Raw genomic sequence first — 24,689 nt, forward strand, 5'->3', positions numbered from 1 at the left:
CTCTAATTTTTCCCACTAATCTCCTATGTTGGACTTTATCAAATGTTTTCTGAAAGTCCAGGTACACTACATCCACTGGCTCCCCCTTGTCCATTTTCCTAGTTATATCCTGAAAAACTCCAGAAGATTAATCAAGCATGATTTCCCCTTCGTAAATCCATCGGACCGATCCTGTTACTGCTATCCAAATATGCGGCTATATCATCTTTTATAATTGACTCCGGCATCTTCCCCACCACCGATGTCAGTTTTCTCTCTCCCGCCTTTCTTAAAAAGTGGGATAACATTAGCTACCCTCCAATCCACAGGAACTGATCCTCAAAGAACATTGGAAAATTATCACCAATGCATCCACGATTTCTAGAGCCACTTCCTTAAGTACCCTAGGATGCAGATAATCAGGCCCTGGGGATTTATCAGCCTTCAGTCCAATCAGTTTACCCAACACCATTTCCTGCCTAATGTGAATTTCCTTCAGTTCCTCCACCACTCTCGATCCAAAGGTCGCCCAGTCTTTGCGTGCAGTAATGTCTCCTTGTCTTTGTCGTACATGGTCCAGCCCACATTCTGAGAGGGTGTCAGACAGGGGATGCATCCTCCCTGCATCCAACCCACTGAGTCATGTAAGGAATTTGTGTTTCACTGAGATCTCCTCTCAGTCTCTGATACACTGCGCTCTCTGTCTCTCTGATACGTCCCACAGAGTCAACCAATACCATTAGTCTTCACATGTAAGTATTGCATAAAGATGTCTTAAATAAGAACAATGGAAAAGATATTAGTTTTACCTCGTTTGATGATATCAGATGTTTCTCTCAATGCCATGTTGTAGAAAAAGGTGCGATCATAGTTTACAGTGGGCAACGCGCCATCTACCACCAACATTGTTTTGGTTTCATCACTAACCCTGCAAATATTTAACACCTGGTTATAAACTGAACATTAGCTGTTTTTTTGAGCTGTACTATAAAAACAAACATTGTTTCAGTCAAAAGCATGTCCTACCTGCTCTTACGACCAGCTTCCTCCTGAAATAAATAAAACACAAATCTCAATAGACTGAGATGGATCGTCATGATCCCGACGGCGGGTATTTCAGCAAATTGCAACAAAAAAACCCTCTAAAAATTCCCATTTCCCAACTCTTTGCCGTTGTCACAGACAGAAAGTGGATATTGTCATGGAGACATCGAACACGGGGAAAGCATTAGGAATGTCGATGAAAATAACTGTGAGTATGCAACTTACGAGTAAGTCCAGGCAGGTCGTGGGATTTTATCTGTAGAAGATGTCAGAGATAATGGGATGGAACATTTTAAGATCAGCGGCAGATTTAAATGTGTGAGGGTTGGAAATATTGTCACTACTTGTGGGGAGAAGAAAAATAAAACCTGAAACGTATGATGGCCTTTAATAAATTCTACAAGAATAACAGTAAAAAGAATGTGGAACTCACAGGGTGGCCTGAAGACAATATTGCAGATACATTTAAGTTGAAGTAGGATAAATACATGAGGTTTCCTGGAATTTGGGGCATTATTGTCGGATGTGGTGAGTAGTTGGAACAGACGGGACATTGACCCAGTACTGAATTATTGGTAAATGCAGCATTTATTTCAGAAATTTAACCCACCATTTCATGACTGTGCACTTTCACTTTGCTAAACTGTAGTGTAACCCCTCACCTTCAGAAATATCACACCGTCCTTGTGGTTTGCCTGTTCCTGTAACTTTGAGAGTTCCATCTGAATGGAATTTAAATTCTCTTGTATCTCTTGAAGATTTTTCTCCATAGTTTTTATAATCTTCTCCTCTTCTTCCCGGACATCTCCGAGTAAGCGCTGCTCTTTCTCAGTGAGAATCTGGTGCAGCTCTGCAAACTGGGATGTGAGCAGTGACTGAAGTTTGTGTGACTCTTCCTGTCAGATGAGAATCAATATATTACGTCACTCGAGTGAAATACGCCATTCACCCCAACATGTCCATGCTGGGCTCTGTATGTTTCTACACTATTCCCATTTACATGTATTTAATCCATAGGTTTCATTACCGTGGCAATTCAAGAGCTCGTCTTGATCATTCTGAAATATTTGGTGAAAGTGATGTGCACTCACATCATTCCCATTTCCCCAGTACAATTCCCTGCAATCTGTTCCATTTCATGTGTCCATTAACCCTCAGTGGATAGAACCAGGTCCCCAGAACTAGCAGACAGCAGCTCCACTTAGAATGACGGACTTCACAGATTCATTCAGCAAGGGATGTTAGATACCGACCAAAACGCCCCATCTGTGCTATTTACAGCTGTTGGCATTTGGCCAAGACAGTTCTAAAACTTTTCTCTCCACGAATGTTTGAATATCTTTTAAATGTTGTTACGGTATCCGACTCAACTACCTCATCTAGCAGCTCGTTCCATGTACCCACTACCAAAATTGTCCTTCATGTCCGTTTTAAATCCTTTCCCCCTCACCTAAAACATATACCCCCCCCCATTCTCGACCCCCCTACTGAGGGTAAAAGACTGACCATCCAATGTATCATTTTGTTTCATGATATTATACACGTGCCACAGGCCATTTTTCAGACAAGTCAAGTCAAGTCAAGTTTATTTGTCACATACACATACGAGATGTGCAGTGAAATGAAAGTGGCAATGCTCGCGGACTTTTGTGCAAAAGACAAACAACAAAACAACCATACAAATTATAAACACAATCATAACACACATATTCTTTTACATAATAAATAATGGAAGGAAAAAAGTTCTGTAGAGTTAGGCCCTGGTGAGATAGGCGTTTACAGTCCGAATTGCCTCTGGGAAGAAACTCCTTCTCAACCTTTCCGTTCTCACCGCATGGCAACGGAGGCGTTTGCCTGACCGTAGCAGCTGGAACAGTCTGTTGCAGGGGTGGAAGGGGTCTCCCATGATTTTGTTTGCTCTGGAGTTGCACCTCCTGTTGTATAGTTCCTGCAGGGGGGTGAGTGAAGTTCCCATAGTGCGTTCGGCCGAACGCACTACTCTCTGCTGAGCCTTCTTGTCCTTGGCAGAGCAATTCCCAAACCAGATGGTAATGTTCCCGGACAAGATGCTTTCCACCGCCGCTGCGTGGAAGCACTGGAGGATCCTCGGAGACACTCTGAATTTCCTCAATTGCCTGAGGTGGTAAAGACTGCTATGCTCCAGGGAGTAAAATCCTTGGCTGCTCAACCTCTCCCAACAGTTCTGGCCCTCAACTACTGAGCTCTATAGAGGTGCCAAACTATTGCACACATCACAGGGATGATATCTACACAAAAACATTAAATCCACAGTACAAAGCCTCACCTGAACTCCAGAAATACTCTCTTTCTGTTTCTGCTCCATTTTCTGGATCTCTGATTCCTTTTCTGTGAGAGATTCGAAGGAAGATTTCACCTGTTCCTGGGGTTGGGTTTCAGATCAGAGAATACAAAAAGTCAGACAATAAAGAAAAGATTAGACAAAGATGTGATCAGAAGTGATTTGGTTTTACCTTGTAGAATTCAATTGCTTCTTCTATCAACATTAAGCTGTGAGACTTGTGTTCCCCCGCAGTTGCACAATTCAAACAGATCAGTTTCTTGTCAGTTTCACAAAACAGCTTCAGTTCTTCCTGATGTTCCTCGCACTGAAGTTTACTTTTCTTCGCGTTGAGATTCAGGCTCAGTGTTCGAGCTTTCTCAGACAGTCTAACCAAGGCCCGATTCACCCTGAGGGTGCGCTCTGTAGATTCCTCTCTACATTCCGGGCAGGAGTTTCTCCCCTCCCTGTCCCAACTCTGTGTGATGCAGGAGCGGCAGAAGTTGTGCCCACACTTCAGCGCCACCGGATCGGTGAAGAAATCCTGGCAGATGGGACAAACTACCTCCTCGGTCCAACTCTCGACCTGGTCTTTCGCAGCCATTTTCACTGCAGCACTTCCGAGTTCAAAATGTTGTCACTAACGTAAAGCTGCTGACCCCCTGCAGTACCGCGTGTGTCCACTGCGCTCGCTGCCGCTCCGGGCAATGCATGTTATTTGGCTGCAATTGTTCAGTGTTCAATTTCCTGTCCACTTCCAACTAATCTCACACGGGGGAGGGGCCCATTAGACATTACAGACGAAAGCTAAGAGAAGGGCTTTGGAAAGACTAAGTCCAGCGCCTGCAGTTCCTGGTGGCTTGGTTTCCTCGATGGAGGGTGCGGGAAGCCTCTATGTTGGACTGAGAACATCCAACATGACCCTTAGTCCCTCTGCAACTGGCTGTTCCCGTCTGTGGAGCGACACCACCACCTGCAGGTCACGGCCGGTGCTGCAGGGGACAGTGCGCTCCCTCAGGCTCTGTCCGTGGAGCAACACCACCACCTGCAGGTCACGGCCGGTGCTGCAGGGGACAGTGCGCTCCCTCAGGCCCGGTCCATGGAGCAACACCACCACCTGCAGGCCACGGCCGGTGCTGCAGGGGACAGGATCTTGACTGCAGGGGGCATGTCAAACCCCATCACCAAACCATCCCCTCCTCTATCAGATTCAGATTCAGATTTCAGGGGCGGCACAGTGGCGCAACGGAAGAGCTGCTACCGTACAGCGCCAGAGACCCTGGCTAGATCCTGACTACGGTTGCTGTCTGTGCCAGGTTTGTACGTTTACGCCTGGTGACCCGTGTTGGTTTTCTGCGAGATCTTCTGTGTTTCCTCCCACGCTCCAAAGACATGCAGTTGTGTAGACTAATTGGCTTGGCGTATGTGTAAACTGTCCTTTGTGTGTGTGTAGGATAGTGTGGGGATCACTGGTTGGCATGATAGAATGGCGGAGTACACTCGATGGTCCAGTGGGTTGTCTACCCACTGATAGATACAAAAAGCTGGAGAAACTCAGCGGGACAGACAGCATCTCTGGAGAGAAGGGAATGGGTGACGTTTCGGGTCGAGGTCCTTCTTCAGAGTCTTTCCGCTGACTGGCTAGCACGCAACAAAAAGCTTTTCACTGTACCTTGGTACCCGTGACAATAAACTAAACCTTCTTTCAGTGTCTGAAGAAGGGTCTCGACCTGAAATGCCAGCTAATCCTTTTCTCCAGAGATGTCCAGAACCAGGGGACACACAGTCTTAGAATAAAGGGGAGGCCATTTAAGACCGAGGTGAGAAAAAACTTTTTCACCCAGAGTGTTGTGAATTTATGGAATTCCCTGCCACAGAGGGCAGTGGAGGCCAATTCACTGCATGTTTTCAAGATAATGGAACCAAGGGATATGGGAAGAAAGCAGGAACGGGGTACTGATTTTAGATGATCAGCCACGATCATATTGAGTGGCTGTGCTGGCTAGAAGGGCCAAATGGCCAACCCCTGCACCTATTTTCTGTGTAAACCTTGGCATACAAAGAGCACCGACAAAGTAACAAAGCAACCCTTTTTTTTGCCCCAATGCCACCCCCCCCCCCCATCCGGTAGTTCTTGTCATACCCTCCCCAGGTCACCCCTTGGTTCTCAACAGCCCCCCAATCCGATGCTTGGGACTCATATGGCACGGACTCGGTGGGCCGAAGGGCCCGTCTCCACGCTCCAACTAAACCGGTCAAGACAAGAGTGTTTTATTATATGTCGCAGATAGAACAATGAAATTCTTACTTGCAGCAGCACAACCGAATATTTAAACATCAAACATGGTAAACAATATAACAATAATAATAATTTTATTTATAGAGCACTTTAAAAACAAACATAGCTGCAACAAAGTGCTGTACATCACTAATCATTGACAAAAAAGTTAATACACACCAACAATAACAATCAAAAGAAATAGTAGGAAAAGACATGTAAAATAAAGAAACATCAAAAACACCACAAACAGAAGCAAAGCCTCAGGCATGGTCAAAGGCCAGGGAGTACAAATGTGTTTTAACACTGGATTTGAAGATGGACAGTGAGGGGGCCTGTCTGATGTGCAATGGCAGGGTGTTCCAGAGTGCCGGAGCAGCAACAGAGAAGGCTCTATCCCCTCTGAGCCTCCGACTAGACCAGCTGACCAGCTGACCTGAGGGACCAGGCAGGAGCGTATGGGTGGAGCAGCTCAGAGAGGTAAGGCGGGACGAGCCCATTCAGAGATTTAAAAACAAATAACAGTATCTTAAAATGAAGTCGAAAGTGCACCGGGAGCCAGTGTAGGGAGGCCAGAATTGGCAATATGTGCTCCCTCTTTCGAGTCCCTGTTAAAAGGCGAGCAGCAGCATTCTGAACCAACTGGAGACGAGCCAGTGAAGAACGAGCAACACCAAAATAGAGCGCATTACAGTAATCCAGCCTAGATGTAATAAAGGCATGGATCACTGTCTCAAAATGCTGCCGCTCGAGAATGGGCTTCACCTTCGCCAGCTTCCTTAGGTGAAAGAAGCTGGGCTTAACCACCGCTCATATTTGGCGATCTAATTTAAAGTCACTGTCCATCCTAAAACCCAGGTTCACAACTGTTGGCTTCACGTACCTTGACAATGGACCTAAATCAACAAATGGAGGTTCACGGCAGCCATTGGGATCAAATAAAATCACCTCTCTCTTATTTTCATTAAATCCATATAATAGCAATAACAGTCTATGTAGTTCAGAGCTTATTTGAGATTGTAGTGTTTAATAGCCAAATGGCTGTAGGGAGGAAGCTGTTCCTGAACGAGACATAAAATGATGTTCAAATGCTTTTGAGAATCTCTAACATGCATTGTGTACGTGGTGGCAAACATTGCCATCTATATCAAGGAGATGAGAAGCATGCTTTGTCCTTATCCTCGTCTCCAATCCACTCTTCAAACCTCTCATGACATTACATGAAAATATCAAGATAGGTATCACATTTGTCCATGGAATGTTGAGTCGTTGCAGCAATCTCTGTTTGGATAGTCTCACCATAATCAAACTATTCACCACAATCAAACTGAGCGAGGCAAAATGATTGATAAGCACCTTATTCAATGATGGGGAATAGTAGCTTTACGAGACGGTCAAGATTTGTTTGTTATTGTCTAGTGGCTTCATCAATGTTCATGAAAAACATGTTGCTTAGAAGATCGTGGACAAGTTCATCTTGAAAGGTTTTTGCCAAACCACACGGCATCCCGTCTGACGCTGTATTCCTATCCATAGATGGTTGAGCACCTTGGGATCACCTGCAAAATTCCTTGATAAGTTGATCAGTTCAGGTGCCAAGCTGAATGGTAATGACTTCTCCGCAAGAAATGGTAATAGCATGGCCTCTTGGTTGGCAACTCTATCAACCAGAGGGACTTTGTCTTGCAGAGGTGCCCACGATGGTACTGCTTTTGTCTTAAGGTTGCAACCCATACGTTGACCTCGTACTTGATGTGGCTGGAGCAGATTTGGCTGTAAAGAGGAGAAAGAGTTTTTGTTATTACATTAACAATAATATATTTTCAATAGACAATAGGTGCAGGAGAAGGCCATTCGGCCCTTTGAGCCAGCACCGCCCTTCAATGTGATCACGGCTGATCATCCCCAATCAGTACCCTGTTCCTGCGTTCTCCCCATATCCCCTGACCCCGCTATTTTTAAGAGCCCCATCTAACTCTCCCTTGAAAGTATCCAGAGAACCGGCATCCACCGCCCTCTGAGACAGAGAATTCCACAGACTCACAACTCTCTGGGTGAAAAAGTGTTTCCTCATCTCCGTTCTAAATAGCTTACCCCTTATTCTTAAACAGTGGCCCCTGGTTCTGGACTCCTCCAACATCGGGAACATGTTTCCTGCCTCTAGCGTGTCCAAACCCTTAATAATCTTATATGTTTCAATAAGATCCTCTCATCCTTCTAAACTCCAGAGTGTACAAGCCCAGCCGCTCCATTCTCTCAGCATATGACAGCCCCGCCATCCCGGGAATTAACCTTGTAAACCTACGTTGCACTCCCTCAATAGCAAGAATGTCCTTCCTCAAATTTGGAGACCAAAACTGCACACAATACTCCAGGTGTGGTCTCACTAGGGCCCTGTACAACTGCAGAAGGATCTCTTTGCTCCTTTACTCAGATACACAAAGACTTCTGTCCAGGTTGTAAGTGTCTGCATTAGTAGCACATCACAAAGTGCAGACTCATTCCAGATAACTATAAAATAATCCAGAAAAAACCATAATAAACCCTGAAAATATTACGTAAAAATATAGCCACATGCTAAAACAAAGCTGCAAATTCTCAAACCTTTTAGTGCTTAAATAACACTCTTACTTCCTGACACCTAATCACTCATTCGTTCTAGACACTTGACACAAAAAAAAAGTTTGACATGCGTACTTTTTTTTCAGGTTCTGGTGCTGAAACAAAAGTGTGCATTGCCTAGCCCAATAATCTGTCACTTTGCAGCATTTTATCATTTTTTATTTAATTTTTCAGGTTTACCTATTAGTCATAATTTTAGATCTGCGCACACAATCTATTAGAGACTTCCATCTCTCCCTACTCACACTGAGTAATGAACAAGGAACACAGTGCAGGATAAACATGTCTGCAGGAAGATAAAGGGATAAAATACACGATGATTGAACTGGAATCTCCACAGCTGCCATCAGCATTCTTCCAGTATTTTCGGTAAATTTTCAGCAATTTTTATGAAGTGTAAAATACTCGTTGGTCTACCTGTATTATATAGAAGGCCCAACATTCAACCACCTGCCATGATGCAAGCAGCAGGAAATGCAATTAACAAAAACCATGCAATCACAAAATCATGCAAAACCTATAAGTGAGAGTGATAGGTTTACTAACCATGTTGCAACAGTTCAAGTTCAAGTGAGTTTATTGTCATGTGTCCCTGATAGAGGGTAGTGAGGGGAGCAGAGAGGATCATTGGCATCTCCCTACCCTCGGTACACGAACTGTTCCAGAGCCGCTGTCTGAAAAAAGCACTGAGAATAGCTAAGGACAAACTGCACCCCCTCCACACACACCTGGATTTCCTGCCATCAGGCAAGAGATACCGCAGCATCAAAGCCCGGACTACCAGACTGCTAAACAGCTTCCTGGCACAGGCTGTGAGGCTGCTAAACAGTCACTCCACCTGATTCTGCTGCCTTGCACTGACAATTTAATAACTCTGGCACTGGCCACTCAAATCAGCTGCCCTGGACATTTTAAAGACTGTTTTTACTGTATTTTAATGTTGCTGTTTTACCTGCTTTTAACTATTTATACTGTTTCATCAGGGACTGGATTGTTTTTATTGCTTTATTATGTGTGAAATGTTTAAGATTTATGTGCGATGCTCCGGTATTCTCTGGGAAACGTCTTCTCATTTTGCACTGTACAATTGTTGCTTTGCAAGATGACAATAAAGGTTGATAGATTGATTGATAGGACAATTAAATTCTTGCTTTGCTTCAGCACACAGAACATGGTAGGCATTTACTACAAAACAGAACAGTGTGTCCAAATACCATAATATAAATGTATACACACATGAATAAATAAACTGATAAAGTGCAAATAACAGATAATGGGTTATTAATAATCAGTTTTGTCCGAGCCAGGTTTAATAGCCTGATGGCTGTGGGGAAGTAGCTATTCCTGAACCTGGTCGATGCAGTCTTCAGGCTCCTGTACCTTCTACCTGAAGGTAGCAGGGAGATGAGTGTGTGGCCAGGATGGTGTGGGTCTTTTGATGATACTGTCAGCCTTTTTGAGCCAATATCTGGGTGGGCCAGGCTGCCAGGCAGCACACATAGTGCCTATTCCTCGACACTGATGTGCATGCTATGTGCAATCATGCATAATGAATTCTGATGGCAAATTGGATCGTAATACAAAACTCAAAAATAATCTGAGCACAACTTGTCGGTAGGCCGATGACAATTTTTATCCCAAAAGTTCAAGGAATTTCTTTTAAATAATTAGAAACTTACTAATAACCAGTTGACGGTATGGACAATTTTTCACCAGGCATGGGGCATACCTAATTGCATACCTAATTATGATAGCAATATAACAAAAATAAAAAATAAAATTTACTATGTATTAGTAATAGAAGGATTTCAAAGAGTCAGTTTTGTCGGACTAACATGTCATATTCTTGGCATGAAATTTGTACAAGTTCTCATTATTTTCTTATCCGATGAAAATGTCACCATATTTTTAATTTGAAAAAAGTTGTAAAGTCTCTTTCTAACTCTAAGTCTAAGGGCCATAACTTAAGGTTTGCAGTAATTTTCTAACTTTAGTCTAGACTAGCTAAGACGGCATGACATGGCTGATTCTGGCATTTATTTTTCCTGCTGGGATTTCAACTCCAGGCGTGCATAAGTAATTTGTAATCCATGGTATTTGCAACAATTAATCAGAACACGCTTACCACTGAATCTATACTTTGTCTGCCTCAGTTTCTTCCTATCCATGTGTTTCATCTTCGTGATCACTACAAAGCCTCCATTTCCCTACATGATGTCATAGTCACACCAGATACAGTAGGCTTTCCCTGGTTGAGCAACTTTCCTTATGCACTCTGATGTTAAAGTGCCTTTGACTGTTTTTTGGGTCCATTTCCAAGACCACTTATCGCGAACAGATGCATCAATTTCCTTCACTTGAGTCGCGTCCTTTCGATCAAGGGCTCATCTTTCAATGTCAAATTCAACCAAGGGAAGGGAATTCCACTCGCCAGATCAGATTCATAAAGCTAGCGATCGCCATGACGAGCAAATGAACAGTGTACAGTATATGCATATGTACATACACAACACATTCACATGTTGCACCTACGTGGATGTACATATTCCGGAGCACAAAATATATTTCGCGGATTCCAATGATGAATCTAAAAAAGACAGCGTAATTCCAATGTTGATACATAGAAAACAGGTGCAGGAGTAGGCCATTCGGCCCTTCGAGCCTGCACCGCCAGTCTATATGATCATGGCTGATGAGGAACTGCTGTAGATTTGGGAGGAACAACAGCAGCAACAGATTAGCAAGAGATACGACTGATTGGCTCTAGCCCAAGTGTGAGGAGAGGGGTGAAAACAGTTGAAAACTGAGGAATTTGCTTTGTAAATTGGTAAATCAGGCAATTTATCAGTCAATTTAAGCAGGACAGCTCTTTGCGAGCGGCAGTGAGTGAAGTGCCCTGTGAGTAAAGTGTGAGTCTTCGGCGAGGAGGCCGAGGAGAGGAGACCACGCAATACGCTTGAGAGGTAGAGACCAAAGAAGGAGATGTCAGGCAAGCTGATTCAGTGCGATGCTTGCAGTATGTGGGAGGTCAAGGACACCGCTGGTGCCTCTGGCTGCTACAAATGCGAAAAATGCATCCAGGTAGAGCTCCTGATGTGTTGGGGAACTGGAGAAGCAAGTGGATGACCTCCGGTTCGTACGAGAAACGGAGTCGTTCCTCGACAAGTCCTACAGTACGATTGTTACACCTAAGGTACTGGAAGAGAGAAGGTGGGAGACAGTGAGAAAGGGAGGGAAGCATGGAATGCCAACGTCCCCGGGTGGTGTACCTCTTGTAAACAGGTTCATCCGCTTAGAAGCTGTTGGGACAGAAGACGTGAGCGGCGGACTGGCTTGTGATGTGAATAGGGCTGTTGAGCCAAAACCAAAAAGGCCTAAGGCAGGCAAGGCCATTGTAGTGGGAGACTCCATTGTGAGAGGTACGGACAGGGGTTTCTGCGGCAACAGACGGGATGCGAGGATGGTGTGCTGCCTTCCCGGTGCCAGGATCCAGGATGTCACGGACAGAGTGCAGAAAATCCTCAAGGGCGAAGGTGAACATCCGGAAGTGGTAGTGCATGTCGGCACAAACGATGTCGGAAAGAAGGGGATAAATATTCTGCAGCGTGACTTTAGAGAGCTCGGAAAAATGCCGAAAAGCAGGACCTCCAGGGTTGTTATCTCCGGTTTGCTTCCAGTTCCTCGTGCTGGCGAGAGCAGGAACAGGGAGATACGGGACCTGAATGTGTGGCTGAGGAACTGGTGCACGGGGCAGGGATTTAGATTCTTAGATCACTGGGATCTGTTTTGGGGTAAGGGGGAACTGTACAAAAGGGACGGATTGCATCTTAACAGGTATGGGACCAGCATTCTGGCAGGCAGGTTTGCCACTGCTACACGGGTGGCTTTAAACTGAATAAGGGGGGTGGGGTGTCGAATGGGATAGTGGAGGATGGAGTTAAAGGGAAAGGGTTTCTTAAATGTGTGAGCGTAGAGACCGAGGGGTGTAAAATGAGGGTAGAAGAAATAGGTAGCAAGGTGAAAAGTAAAAGTGGCAGGCAGACAAAACCAGGGCAAAAATCAAAAAGGGCCACTTTTCAACATAATTGTATAAGGGGTAAGAGTGTTGTAAAAACAAGCCTGAAGGCTTTGTGTCTCAATGCAAGGAGCATTCGTAATAAGGTGGATGAGTTGAATGTGCAGATAGCTATTAATGACTATGATATAGTTGGGATCACGGAGACATGGCTCCAGGGTGACCAAGGCTGGGAGCTGAACATCCAGGGATATTCAATATTCAGGAGGGATAGACAGAAAGGAAAAGGAGGTGGGGTAGCGTTACTGATTAGAGAGGGGATTAATGCAATGGAAAGGAAGGACATTAGTTTGGAGGATGTGGAATCGGTATGGGTAGAGCTGCAAAACACTAAGGGGCAGAAAACGCTGGTGGGTGTTGTGTACAGGCCACCTAACAGTAGTAGTGAAGTTGGAGATGGTATCAAACAGGAAATTAGAAATGCGTGCGACAAAGGCAAAACAGTTATAATGGGTGACTTCAATCCACATATAGATTGGGTGAATCAAATTGGCAGGGGTGCTGAGGAAGAGGATTTCTTGGAATGTATGCGGGATAGTTATCTAAATCAACATGTAGAGGAACCAACGAGAGAGCAGGCTATTTTAGACTGGGTATTGAGTAATGAGGAAGGGTTAGTTAGCAATCTTGTTGTACATGCCCCCTTGGGCAAGAGTGACCATAATATGGTTGAGTTCTTCATTAGGATGGAGAGTGACATTGTTAATTCAGAAACAATGGTTCTGAACTTAAAGAAAGGTAACTTTGAGGGTATGAGACGTGAATTGGCCAAGATTGACTGGCAATTAATTCTAAAAGGGTTGACGGTGGATATGCAATGGAAGACATTTAAAGACTGCATGGATGAACTACAAAAATTGTTCATCCCAGTTTGGCAAAAGAATAAATCAGGGAAGGTAGTACATCCATGGATAACAAGGGAATCAGTGATAGTATCAAAGCGAAGGATGATGCGTACAAATTAGCCAGAAAAAGCAGCATACTGGAGGACTGGGAGAAATTCAAAGACCAGCAGAGGAGGACACAGGGCTTAATTAGGAAAGGAAAAAATAGATTATGAAAGAAAACTGGCAGGGAACATAAAAACTGACTGCAAAAGTTTTTATAGATATGTGAAAAGAAAGAGATTAGTTAAAACAAATGTAGGTCCCTTGCAGTCAGAAACAGGTGAGTTGATCATGGGGAACAAGGATATGGTGGACCAATTGAATAACTACTTTGGTTCCGTCTTCACTAAGGAAGACATAAATAATTTGCCGGAAATAGCAGGGGACCGCGGGTCAAAGGAGTTGGAGGAATTGAGTGAAATCCAGGTTAGCCGGGAAGTGGTGTTGGGTAAATTGAATGGATTAAAGGCCGATAAATCCCCAGGGCCAGATAGGCTGCATCCCAGAGTACTTAAGGAAGTAGCTCCAGAAATAGTGGATGCATTAGTAATAATCTTTCAAAACTCTTTAGATTCTGGAGTAGTTCCCGAAGATTGGCTGGTAGCAAACGTAACCCCACTTTTTAAGAAGGGAGGGAGAGAGAAAATGGGGAATTACAGACCAGTTAGTCTAACATCGGTGGTGGGGAAACTGCTGGAGTCAGTTATTAAAGATGGGATGGCGGCACATTTGGAAAGTGGTGAAATCATTGGACAGAGTCAGCAGGGATTTCCGAAAGGTAAATCATGTCTGACGAATCTTATAGAATTTTTCGAGGATGTAACTAGTAGCGTGGATAGGGGAGAACCAGTGGATGTGGTGTATCTGGACTTCCAGAAGGCTTTCGACAAGGTCCCACACAAGAGATTAGTATACAAACTTAAAGCACACGGCATTGGGGGTTCAGTATTGATGTGGATAGAGAACTGGCTGGCAAACAGGAAGCAAAGAGTAGGAGTAAACGGGTCCTTTTCACAATGGCAGGCAGTGACTAGTGGGGTACCGCAAGGCTCAGTGCTGGGACCCCAGCTATTTACAATATATATTAATGATCTGGATGAGGGAATTGAAGGCAATATCTCCAAGTTTGCGGATGACACTAAGCTGGGGGGCAGTGTTAGCTGTGAGGAGGATGCTAGGAGACTGCAAGGTGACTTGGATAGGCTGGGTGAGTGGGCAAATGTTTGGCAGATGCAGTATAATGTGGATAAATGTGAGGTTATCCATTTTGGTGGCAAAAACGGGAAAGCAGACTATTATCTAAATGGTGGCCGATTGGGAAAGGGGGAGATGCAGCGAGACCTGGGTGTCATGGTACACCAGTCATTGAAGGTAGGCATGCAGGTGCAGCAGGCGGTAAAGAAAGCAAATGGTATGTTAGCTTTCATTGCAAAAAGATTTGAGTATAGGAGCAGGGAGGTTCTACTGCAGTTGTACAGGGTCTTGGTGAGACCACACCTGGAGTATTGCGTACAGTTTTGGTCTCCAAATCTGAGGAAGGACATTATTGCCATAGAGGGAGTGCAGAGATGGTTCACCAGACTGATTCCTGGGATGTCAGGACTGTCTTATGAAGAAAGACTGGATAGACTTGGTTTATACTCTCTAGAATTTAGGAGATTGAGAGGGGATCTTATAGAAACTTACAAAATTCTTAAGGGGTTGGACAGGCTAGATGCAGGAAGATTGTTCCCGATGTTAGGGAAGTCCAGGACAAGGACAAGCTGACAAGGACAAGCTTAAGGATAAGGGGGAAATCCTTTAAAACCGAGATGAGAAGAACTTTTTTCACACACAGAGTGGTGAATCTCTGGAACTCTCTGCCACAGAGGGTAGTTGAGGCCAGTTCATTGGCTATATTTAAGAGGGAGTTAGATGTGGCCCTTGTGGCTAAGGGGATCAGAGGGTATGGAGAGAAGGCAGGTACGGGATACTGAGTTGGATGATCAACCATGATCATATTGAATGGCGGTGCAGGCTCGAAGGGCCGAATGGCCTACTCCTGCACCTAATTTCTATGTTTCTATGTCTATGTTTCTATCCAACTCAGTATCCCGTACCTGCCTTCTCTCCAAACCCCGATCCCTTTAGCCCACAAGGGCCACATCTAACTCCCTCTTAAATATAGCCAATGAACTGACCTCCACTGGTCAGCCACGATTGAATGGTAGAGTAGACTTGATTGGTCGAATGGACTAATTCTGCTCCTATCACTTATTGTGTCTTTTATTGTATTGACAATTCCTTACATCTCCTTCCCACTTTGCAAACGGCTTTAACATACACCTATTGAAAGAATTGGTTGAAATAATTGCAATATGCCCAAGAAATGTTACTGTTTGCAGTCTTTGTGCCCCTTTTACTGCATTTTATTTCAATTGAGGGAGCCACGTGTTACGCAAAGGCCGGTTGCCAGGATAAAATATGGCGGCGGTCTAATCCACACAGAGATCAACATTCATCCACTTCAATGAAAGGATATGAAGTGAAATGTGCAACTAGCCGGCTAGAAGATGCTCCAGAAAACCAGACCGTGGTCTAATTGGGAATATGCTCCTTCCTGTCCCGTCGCTTAGCGGCCTTTCACCGAAAAACCCGAGATGAGATCAAAGAGACAGGCGGAAACCCGACGTCTTGGTACCGCCCACCCTGGTCGTCACTGCGATAATCGACATGACTTGGAGCCAATCAAGTGAGAGAATGCGCCCGCTTGCTGATGTCACGGCGTTGACTGACGTTACTTTGAACCAATCATCTGCAGGGCGGACGTCACGACGGCGATTCACGCGTTTTGGAGCCAGATCCCGCCCACATGAAGACGTCACTGCGATTATTGACGTGGCATAGAGCCAATCATTTACAGGTGCCGCCCACATGAAGACGTCACTGCGATTATTGACGTGGGACGGAGCCAATCATCCACACGGCCCGCACACACGAAGACGTCACTGCGAATGATTGACGTGGCGCAGAGCCAATCATCCACAGGTCCCGCCCACACGGAGACGTCACTGCGATGATTGACGTGGCACAGAGCCAATCATCCACAGGTCCCGCCCGCGGGTGGGCGTCACGACCATGATCAATGAGCCTTGGAGCCAATCGCCTGCCGGGCCCGCCTACCTACTGACGTCGCCAAAGATCTTAGAGCAGAGCGCTCTGTTCTAAGATCTTTGGACGTTACGGCAATGATTGACGCCAGCGCGCACCAATGAGCGGCCGCGTCGCGCCGGGGGCCGGGCTAATAGGGCTGGGGTGGGGGGGGCGGGACGACGGGGGATGCCGCCATTTTATATCGCAGCGAGAGAGAGATAGAGAGACGGGCGTCGCCGGGGCTTCACTCACCTTCACGCTCCCTCCCTTGTTAATTACTCCTCCACCTCCTCCTCCACCACCTTCTTCTTCAACTTCTCCGACGCAGTAGAAGAAGAAGAAGGCGGCGGCGGCGACGACGACAACGACGACGGTCCAAACATTCTCGGCGTAAAGGAGCAGGGAGCGGAGGGGCAGCGAGCCGACATGGTGAAGATCTTCGTGGGGAACCTGCCGCGCCCGACCACGGCCGAGGAGATCCGCGCTCTGTTCGAGAAATACGGTGACGTCAGCGAGTGTGACCTCATCAAGGTGGGCGGGGCTGCGAGCCCGGGGGGGGGGGGGGGGTCGGGGCAACTGGGGGGAGGGGCCGCAGGGTCCAGTTTAAGGATAAGGAGTAAGTCAAGTCAAGTCACATTTATTTATATAGCACATTTAAACAACAACTCTCGTTGGCCAAAGTGCTTTACATTTGTTATAAGAATAGCACAACAAAACAGACTACATACATCCCTGGTTACACAAAAGAGCTGGAGAAACTCAGCGGGTGCAGCAGCATCTATGGAGCGAAGGAAATAGGCAACGTTTCGGGCCGAAACCCTTCTCCAGCTCTTTTGTGTCTTAAACACTACATACATCCCTATTGGGTTCTTCCTGAACTGTTTATTGAGCTTGCTTTTCTTCAGGAAAAAGATAAGCGCGAGGTGACTCCAAGAATAGTGGAATATCTTAATTCAATCAGTGAGAGCACTTTGATTGTTTTTACAGATGGATCTAAAGATCCAGTTAGTGGGAGAGCTGGGTTTGGAGTGTATGTGGAGCAGCTTGGGTTGAAGATTGGCCGGCGCATTTCTGATGGAAGCTCTGTTCTCACGACTGAATTAATGGCAATTCAATGGGCTCTATGGTGGATTGAGGAAGCCAGTTTTAGAGAAGTCATTATCTGTTCTGATTCTGCAGCTGCTCTTGAAACTTTAAGAGTAGGGAAATCTAAAGCTCGTCCTGACATTCTAAATGAAATCTTGAGTGTGTTTTCTAGAATTGGGTTTGCGTGTAACATCACTTTTTGCTGGGTTCCCGGGCATGCTGGGGTGAGGGGGAATGAGCAGGTGGACCTCATAGCAAAGGAGAGTTTAAGAAGAGAAATAGATATCCATGTATCATTGGGGAGAGTGGAACTGAGAGAAATAATTAAAGAGGGCTTAACAAAAGAATGGCAGAGAGGATGGGAAATGGAAGTCAGGGGTAGACACTACTTTTCTATACAATCTGAAGTTAGGAAAATATGTTTCTGTACATCTCTGTCCCGTAGGGACTCAGTTAAACTGTGTAGATTGAGGTTGGGACACTGTGGGTTAAATTACTATTTGTGCATTGTAGGGAAACATGTTTCTGGCTTGTGTGAATGTGGGAGTAATGAGACAGTTAAGCATGTTTTCCTAGAATGTAAAAAGTACAGGGTAGAAAGAAAAGTATTGTTTGTTAAACTGACAGTACTTGGAGTTGAGGCTTTTTCTGTTTCATCTTTGTTTGGACACAGTGAGAATCATCATATCTGTTCTTCAATTCCTGCAAGTTACAGGACTGTATGTAAGAATTTAGATCAAACTTTGACCTGTGGAGGGCAGTAATACGCTTAGCAGCGTCTACACTGCCGGAATCCTATAAGAAGAAGAAGACTACATACATATATACATGTAGCCCTCACTCAGAGGACGTCAGGAAAGGCTTGGGAGTATAGATAAGATTTTAGTCTTGACTTAAAGAAATCATAGAAACGTAGAAAATAGGTGCAGGAGTAGGCCATTCGGCCCTTTGAGCCTGCACCACCATTCAATATGATCATGGCTGATCATCCAATTCAGTATCCCATTCCTGCCTTCTCTCCATACCCCCTGATCCCTTTAGCCACAAGGGCCACATCTAACTCTCTCTTAAATATAGCCAATGAACGGTGGCCTCAACTACCTTCTGTGGCAGAGAATTCCACAGATTCACCACTCTCTGTGTGAAAAATGTTTTCCTCATCTTGGTCCTAAAAGATTTCCCCCTTATCCTTAAACTGTGACCCCTTGTTCTGGACTTCCCCAACATCGGGAACAATCTTCCTGCATCTAGCCTGTCCAACCCCTTAAGAATTTTGTAGGTTTCTACAAGATCCCCCCTCAATCTTCTAAATTCTAGCGAGTACAAACCGAGTCTATCCAGTCTTTCTTCATATGAAAGTCCTGACATCCCAGCAATCAGTCTGGTAGTGGTATATGGTCAGTGTGGGAATTGTGGGGGGCAGTTAATAAATAATAATAAGTGTTTAGCAACTGGGAGATCAGGTAGATCCAGGCAGACTGAGCAAAGGTGCCTTCTCCCCTGACTCAGGCTGAAGAAGGGTTTCGACCCAAAAGATTATTAAGGGTTTGGACACGCTAGAGGCAGGAAACATGTTCCTGATGTTGGGGGAGTCAAGAACCAGGGGCCAAAGTTTAAGAATAAGGGGTAAGCCATTTAGAACGGAGACAAGGAAACACTTTTTCTCACAGAGAGTTGTGAGTCCGTGGAATTCTCTGCCTCAGTGTGGAGGCCGGTTTCTTGGTCCTCCAAAATATTCCAAATCGAATTTAAACTGGAGGTGGTGAAGGGAGGGCTTAAGCCAGAAAGGGTTATTGGGAAGAAAGAGCTACTTTAAATTTAGTTGCATCTGGTTGGGTAACTATAGTTGGGTGGAGAATATTCCATGCTTTAATTGTGCGGGGTTAAGAAGAACGAATTGCTGTATACATCTGTCTTTGTAGCTGGGATCACAAATTGGATCGAATGCCCTCGTCTGCTCCTAATTGGTTTGGGTTTGGTGTAGGTCTTGTAGTCTATGTCGAGCTGACCATTTAACATTTTGTAAAACCAGGTCAAGTGGTGAGCTTCACGTCTGTCTTGGTTCTCTGGATGCTTTCAAGAGAGAGCTAGATAGGGCTCTTAAAGATAGTGGAGTCAGGGGATATGGGGTGAAGGCAGGAACGGGGTACTGATTGGGGATGATTAGCCATGATCACATTGAATGGCGGTGCTGGCTCGAAGAGCCGAATGGCCTCCTCCTGCACCTATTGTCTATTGAGATCCTTTTTCCCCGTGGCTATCAAACTGTCTAACTCCTACCCCTTCTGTCGTGGGATAGACTGACACCCCCTCCCCCGCCACAATCTTTGCATACTCCTAATCCTGGACTTTCCACTCATCACTTTAATTTCATTTTTCATATAGCTTGTACTTATGACTGTTGGCAGACCAATTTCCTTCCTCGGATAAATAAAGTTATATTGTATCGTTACAGTGTATTGATACATGATAAGGGAATAACATTCAGTGCAAGGTAAAGCCAGTAAAGACAAACCAAGGATAGTCCGAGGGTCACCAATGAGTTTCAATAGCAGTTCAGTACTGCTGTCTGGTTGTGGTAGGATGGTTCAGTTGCCTGATCTTTTAGTTTAGTTTAGAGTGCCGAAACAGGTCGTTCAGCCCACCAAGTCTGCGCCAACCAATGATCCCCGCACACTAACACTATCCTATCCAGGGACAAATTACATTTTTTTAAATACCAAGCCAATTAACCTACAAGCATATATGTCTTTGGAGTGTGGCAGGTAATCAAAGATCCCGGAGAAAACCCACACAGGTCATGGGCTGGGGGTGGAGGGTAGAGAGGGGGGGGTGGTGGACGAACAAACTTTGCACATAGAGCACCCGTGATCGGGATTGAACCCGGGTCTCTGGTGCTGTGAGGCACTAGCTCTACTGCTGCGCCTCCGTGCTGCTCTATCATCCATTAAAAATTCTGAGATACATGGCCGTCAATGATCAGAAGATCGCAGGCTCACACCGGGTGCTGGATCTGTGGAATTCATGGCTGTGGCGGCCAAGACTAGGGATATTTTTGAGGTGGTTAGACACAAAACGTTGGAGTAACTCAGCGGGACAGGCAGCATCTCTGGAACGCCCACCTAACGTCAAAGACACCTCCCATTCATGCTCGCATGTATTTAAATTAGGCTCTTGTCATAGTGGGTGTGCGTACATATTCATTAATCTATCCCTAGCATCTAAATCAACTTCGTGTGCCTTTCCCCTTCGTTCTAATTTCTCACATCTCGTGCTGAAGTCTTTTGCTGCTTTTTTTTATCTAGAATTTCGCTCCCTTATATTTAATCTACTATCAGTCCTCCTTTTTCTTTCTAAGTGCTTTTTCTAGAAGGTTCTTCACCTCCCTATCCTCCCTCTCGTAGGTCATTTCTGTTTGCTACACACCCTGAGGGCCATTATGGTGGCTGCACTTCTTCTTCGTCAGGGCTGTTTCTATCAATCGCTGAGCCAATCCCCGTACGCAGCTGAGAATGATACAACATCCGAACAAACACAGTAACCCCACCATGACTATCACTGATGTTAGGGCAGATGTAAAGATGTGCTTCCATTTCCCAAACCAGGAGTCTAGAAACCTGGTCCAGGAGGTGTCAACTCCAGAGTTCTCAGCCAATTCGATAGACAGAGAGGTGAGCCCTGCTAGGGCTCTTGACACTGACCCATCCGGAGCAGTGTTGTTGGGGATGAATGTGCAACATTGTTCGCCAAACATTACACACACCCCTCCCTTCTCAGCCAGTAGCATGTCCAAGGCTATGCGATTTTGCCAGGCCATTTGGCTGGTAGCTGTCAGTTGTTCCGCTAATCCTTCAACTGCATCTCGAGTGTAATTTATAAAGCGTTGTTGATTGTAGTATAAGTAGTTGATCCAGTCCACATTTTTATTAATTGTGGACCACCAGAAGAGCATGGACTCAAAGCCCGCAGCTATCTGATTTCTGGCTTTAAATTTATCGGGTACCCCTCTTGGCACCCCTATCGCATCTATATAGATGTGTGTGTCAAATGATCCTTTCACCTTTCTCTTTTGTCGCCGGCTTCCTTTATTGAGTTCTACAGCATGTTCTACTGCTATGGTGAAGGGCATCATCAGTTGTATGAGGGTACAGGTTCCCGTCCATGACCCTGGTAACCGGGGCCACAGGGTATTCTCCCCGCACCACCACCAGACATCGGCTCTACTGACTATCTGCTTTTTCAGCCAGGAGCTATTGAACAGTGGCCCCTGTTCCTCAGCCGTTATGTTATACGTCTGATTGCAGTTGAGCACCTCCCCCATGTCCTGTCCCTCTGGGTTATTTCTTGTATAGCACTCAAACCCCTCCTCCCCAAAAGGAATGGTAAATGGAGGAGGTCGAGGGTCTTCCCTTCGGCCCTTCGTATTGTTGTTGCTGGTCGGAAATAGGTAATGATAACTCTGGCATATCGCATTTTTTGGTAAGAGGGGATTCGTGAATAGCTGTAGTATACATGTCATAGCCCTAGGTGTTCTATCCCAATTCAGGGGAAATGGTACTGGGACCAGCTGAGGCCTAGCTCCAGCGCAGGCGTAACAATTGGTTCGTTGCATACTTCTGGCTGTGTACATCATCCAGGCAAGCCAGGTGTTGGCTCCTTTTCCCCCTGTTGGTATTCCCTTCTCATATAACTGCCTTAATCCTGTTTCTCCTGCTACTATCATTATCTTCAGCTTCTTAGACTCATTTTCCCTGGTGACATTGCTGACTACTGGTGGTACAGGTGTTGCCCTGGGATCCCTATTCTGACTGTCATCTATCTTGAACACCTCTCCCCTATCCTCGTATATTACCATCTTCCCATCTCGCTTGACTTCTATTTCAAACTTCAGACATGCGTCCTTCCCTGTTTTATCTGCACATATCCAATACCTACCACTTTCCTGTATCTGAACACTCTGTATGCTCACATATACGCGTCCTGGCAATTTCTCGTTTGGGTTTTGATATACTCTCCACCTATCAGTTTGATAGGTGGTCCGATGCCACCCATATTTTGATGAAGTAAACACCGCGTGCCAATCTTTACAGGGATGGGTGCATACATACATTCTATAGCCGCACCACCTTTTTCCTTTACATACATTAAATGGGATGGTGGTGGACCTTCTATTTTGTGGTATTGTGATTTTTATGCATGTTACATTACTTACAAGTTGGGTAACCACCCAACACACGACCCACCAACACGAAATCTTCATTTTTCCTGCGGGTTCTTGGTAAATATTAAAGTCAATGGTTCTTCTCCTTTGCGCACTGTCCACGGGCTGATATCGTCTGGTGGGGCCTCCACAGGACCCTTAACTCGACTTGCGTGTGTCCACCTTTCTCTTTTGTTCGTACTGCTGTCTCCATGATTAGTAATACCAGGTAGGGTCCAGTCCACTTAGGTTGCAGCTTTTCTTCTTTCCACGTTTTTATTAATACCCAGTCTCCAGCCTTGACTGAGTGAATTGGAAAGTCCAGTGGTGGGCTCTGGGCCAGCAATCCTTTAATTTTTAGTTCTGCAAGAGATTGGGACACTGCCAGTAAATAGTTCCTCAGGAACACATCATTCCCTTGTATTGTTGGGACTCCTTCTATCTTCCCTAAGTATGGGAGCCCGAATAACATTTCATATGGTGATATCCCTATGTCTTTTCGAGGTGCCGTTCGGATTCTCAACAGGGCTATCGGGAGGCACTTAGTCCAGGGGAGTCTCGTTTCCTCTATCAACTTGGTAATTTGTGTCTTTAAGGTGCCATTCATTCTTTCCACCTTTCCTGAGCTCTGGGGATGCCATGGTGTATGCAATTTCCATTCTATTCCCAGTGCTTCACATATCATTTCATGTGTCTTTGAGGCAAAATGGGTCCCTCTATCTGAGTCTATTGTTTCCACAATCCCATATCTGGGTATAATTTGTTCTAATAATATCTTGGCTACCGTCTGTGCGGTGGCAGCTGCCGTGGGGAATGCCTCTACCCATCTGGTGAAATGGTCCACTATCACTAACAGGTACTTCCATGTTCGTACCCGGGGCAGCTCGGTAAAATCTATCTGTATTCTTTGGAAGGGCCTAACTGCTAATGGTTGTCCTCCTCCTGGGACTGCTCTCATGATTTTCTTATTAATTCGCTGACATATCACACAGCCCCTTATGACCTGTTTGGCCATGGTAAACATCCCACAGCAAGCGTAGGTTCTGAGGAGGGTGTCACAGAGGGCTTGTGTTCCCCAATGGCTTTGTCCATGTAATCTCCCTAATAACTCCCTCATTATTTCTTTGTTCAATAGCTGCTTTCCATTTGGTGTCCACCATTTCCCATTTGAAGTACGCTGAGCCCCCATTTCTTTCATGTTTTCCTGTTCTTTCTCACTAAAGATAGGTATCTTTTCCTCTGGTTCCCTTAACGGTATTAGTGACTTCATTTCTACCATCTGTTCTGTGGCTGCTCTTTTTGCAACCTCATCCACTGCCCTATTTCCTCTGGCCTCCAGGGTGTTACCCTTCTGATGCCCTGCCACATGTGCTATGGCTATTCGTTCTGGTTTTTGCAATGCTTCCAGTGTCTGTCCTATCAATTGCTCATGTGCTAGTTCTTTACCTCGAGTTGTTATCATTCCTCGCTCTTTCCAGATCTTCCCAAAGGTGTGTACTACTCCAAAAGCGTATTTTGAATCGGTATATACTGTTCCTTCCTTCCCCTCCAATAATTCCAAAGCTCTCATTAATGCATATAATTCACAAGATTGAGCTGACCAACTACCAGGCAGCCTGCCGCTTTCAATTTCCTCCATAGTTTCCCCGTTCACTATACCGTACCCACTATGTCTTTTTCCATCTATGCACCTGGAGGATCCATCTATGAACCACCGGCTGCCCTCAGCCAGAGGTTGCTCTTCTAAGTCTTCTCTACTTTTTGTCTGTAAATCTATTATTTCACTACAGCAGTGTACTGGGCCCTCTTCCTTGTCACCCTGTTTCTCTGCTGGATACAGGAATTGGGACGGGTTAAGGTTCTTATCCGTAATTATCATCAAATCATCTTTTTCCATAGGATGGCTTTAAAAGTCTGGAGTCTGTTAACCATCTGTTGGATTTCTGAGTTAGTATGGTTCTTACTGTGTGTGGTGTAGAAACAACCAGAGTGCCTCCAAAGGTTAATTTCCTACTCTCTTCCACCAATATTGCGGTAGCTGCTACCGCTTGTATGCATCCCGGCCATCCCCTGCAGACTGGATCTAA

The 24,689-nt window shown here is 45.3% G+C and overlaps 2 protein-coding genes and 1 long non-coding RNA gene across 5 annotated transcripts in view; 1 reads left to right on the forward strand and 2 right to left on the reverse strand.

Annotated features, from left to right (window-relative positions):
* Positions 1-4,269, reverse strand: part of LOC129695105 (uncharacterized) — a 28,082-nt gene extending 23,813 nt beyond the window's left edge. Inside the window, 5 exon segments of the mRNA XM_055631853.1 lie at positions 789-907; positions 1,006-1,028; positions 1,686-1,919; positions 3,329-3,424; positions 3,516-4,269. Coding sequence (XP_055487828.1) covers positions 789-907; positions 1,006-1,028; positions 1,686-1,919; positions 3,329-3,424; positions 3,516-3,926 — 883 coding nt within the window. The 5' untranslated portion in view covers positions 3,927-4,269.
* Positions 4,270-6,949: 2,680 nt separating this feature from the next.
* Positions 6,950-9,895, reverse strand: LOC129695102 (uncharacterized). Its single transcript, XR_008723109.1, has 2 exons — positions 8,769-9,895; positions 6,950-7,373 (listed from the first exon to the last, which is right to left on the reverse strand). It is a non-coding gene; the product is annotated as an uncharacterized LOC129695102 (long non-coding RNA).
* A 6,592-nt stretch (positions 9,896-16,487) lies between these two features.
* LOC129695099 (RNA-binding protein 4B-like) overlaps positions 16,488-24,689 on the forward strand; it is a 28,529-nt gene continuing 20,327 nt past the window's right edge. For 2 of the 3 annotated variants that reach the window (XR_008723108.1, XR_008723107.1), the window contains exon 1: positions 16,488-16,847. Coding sequence is in view for 1 of the 3 variants with exons in the window: in XM_055631849.1 (XP_055487824.1) it covers positions 16,743-16,847 (105 nt within the window). In the remaining 2 variants the exon portion in view is untranslated. The remainder of the gene's footprint in view (positions 16,848-24,689) is intronic. The other variant, XM_055631849.1, reaches the window with a different exon arrangement.

Source organism: Leucoraja erinacea, unplaced genomic scaffold (genome assembly GCF_028641065.1).
Source record: "Leucoraja erinacea ecotype New England unplaced genomic scaffold, Leri_hhj_1 Leri_93S, whole genome shotgun sequence".
NCBI classification, from domain to species: Eukaryota; Metazoa; Chordata; class Chondrichthyes; order Rajiformes; family Rajidae; genus Leucoraja; species Leucoraja erinaceus.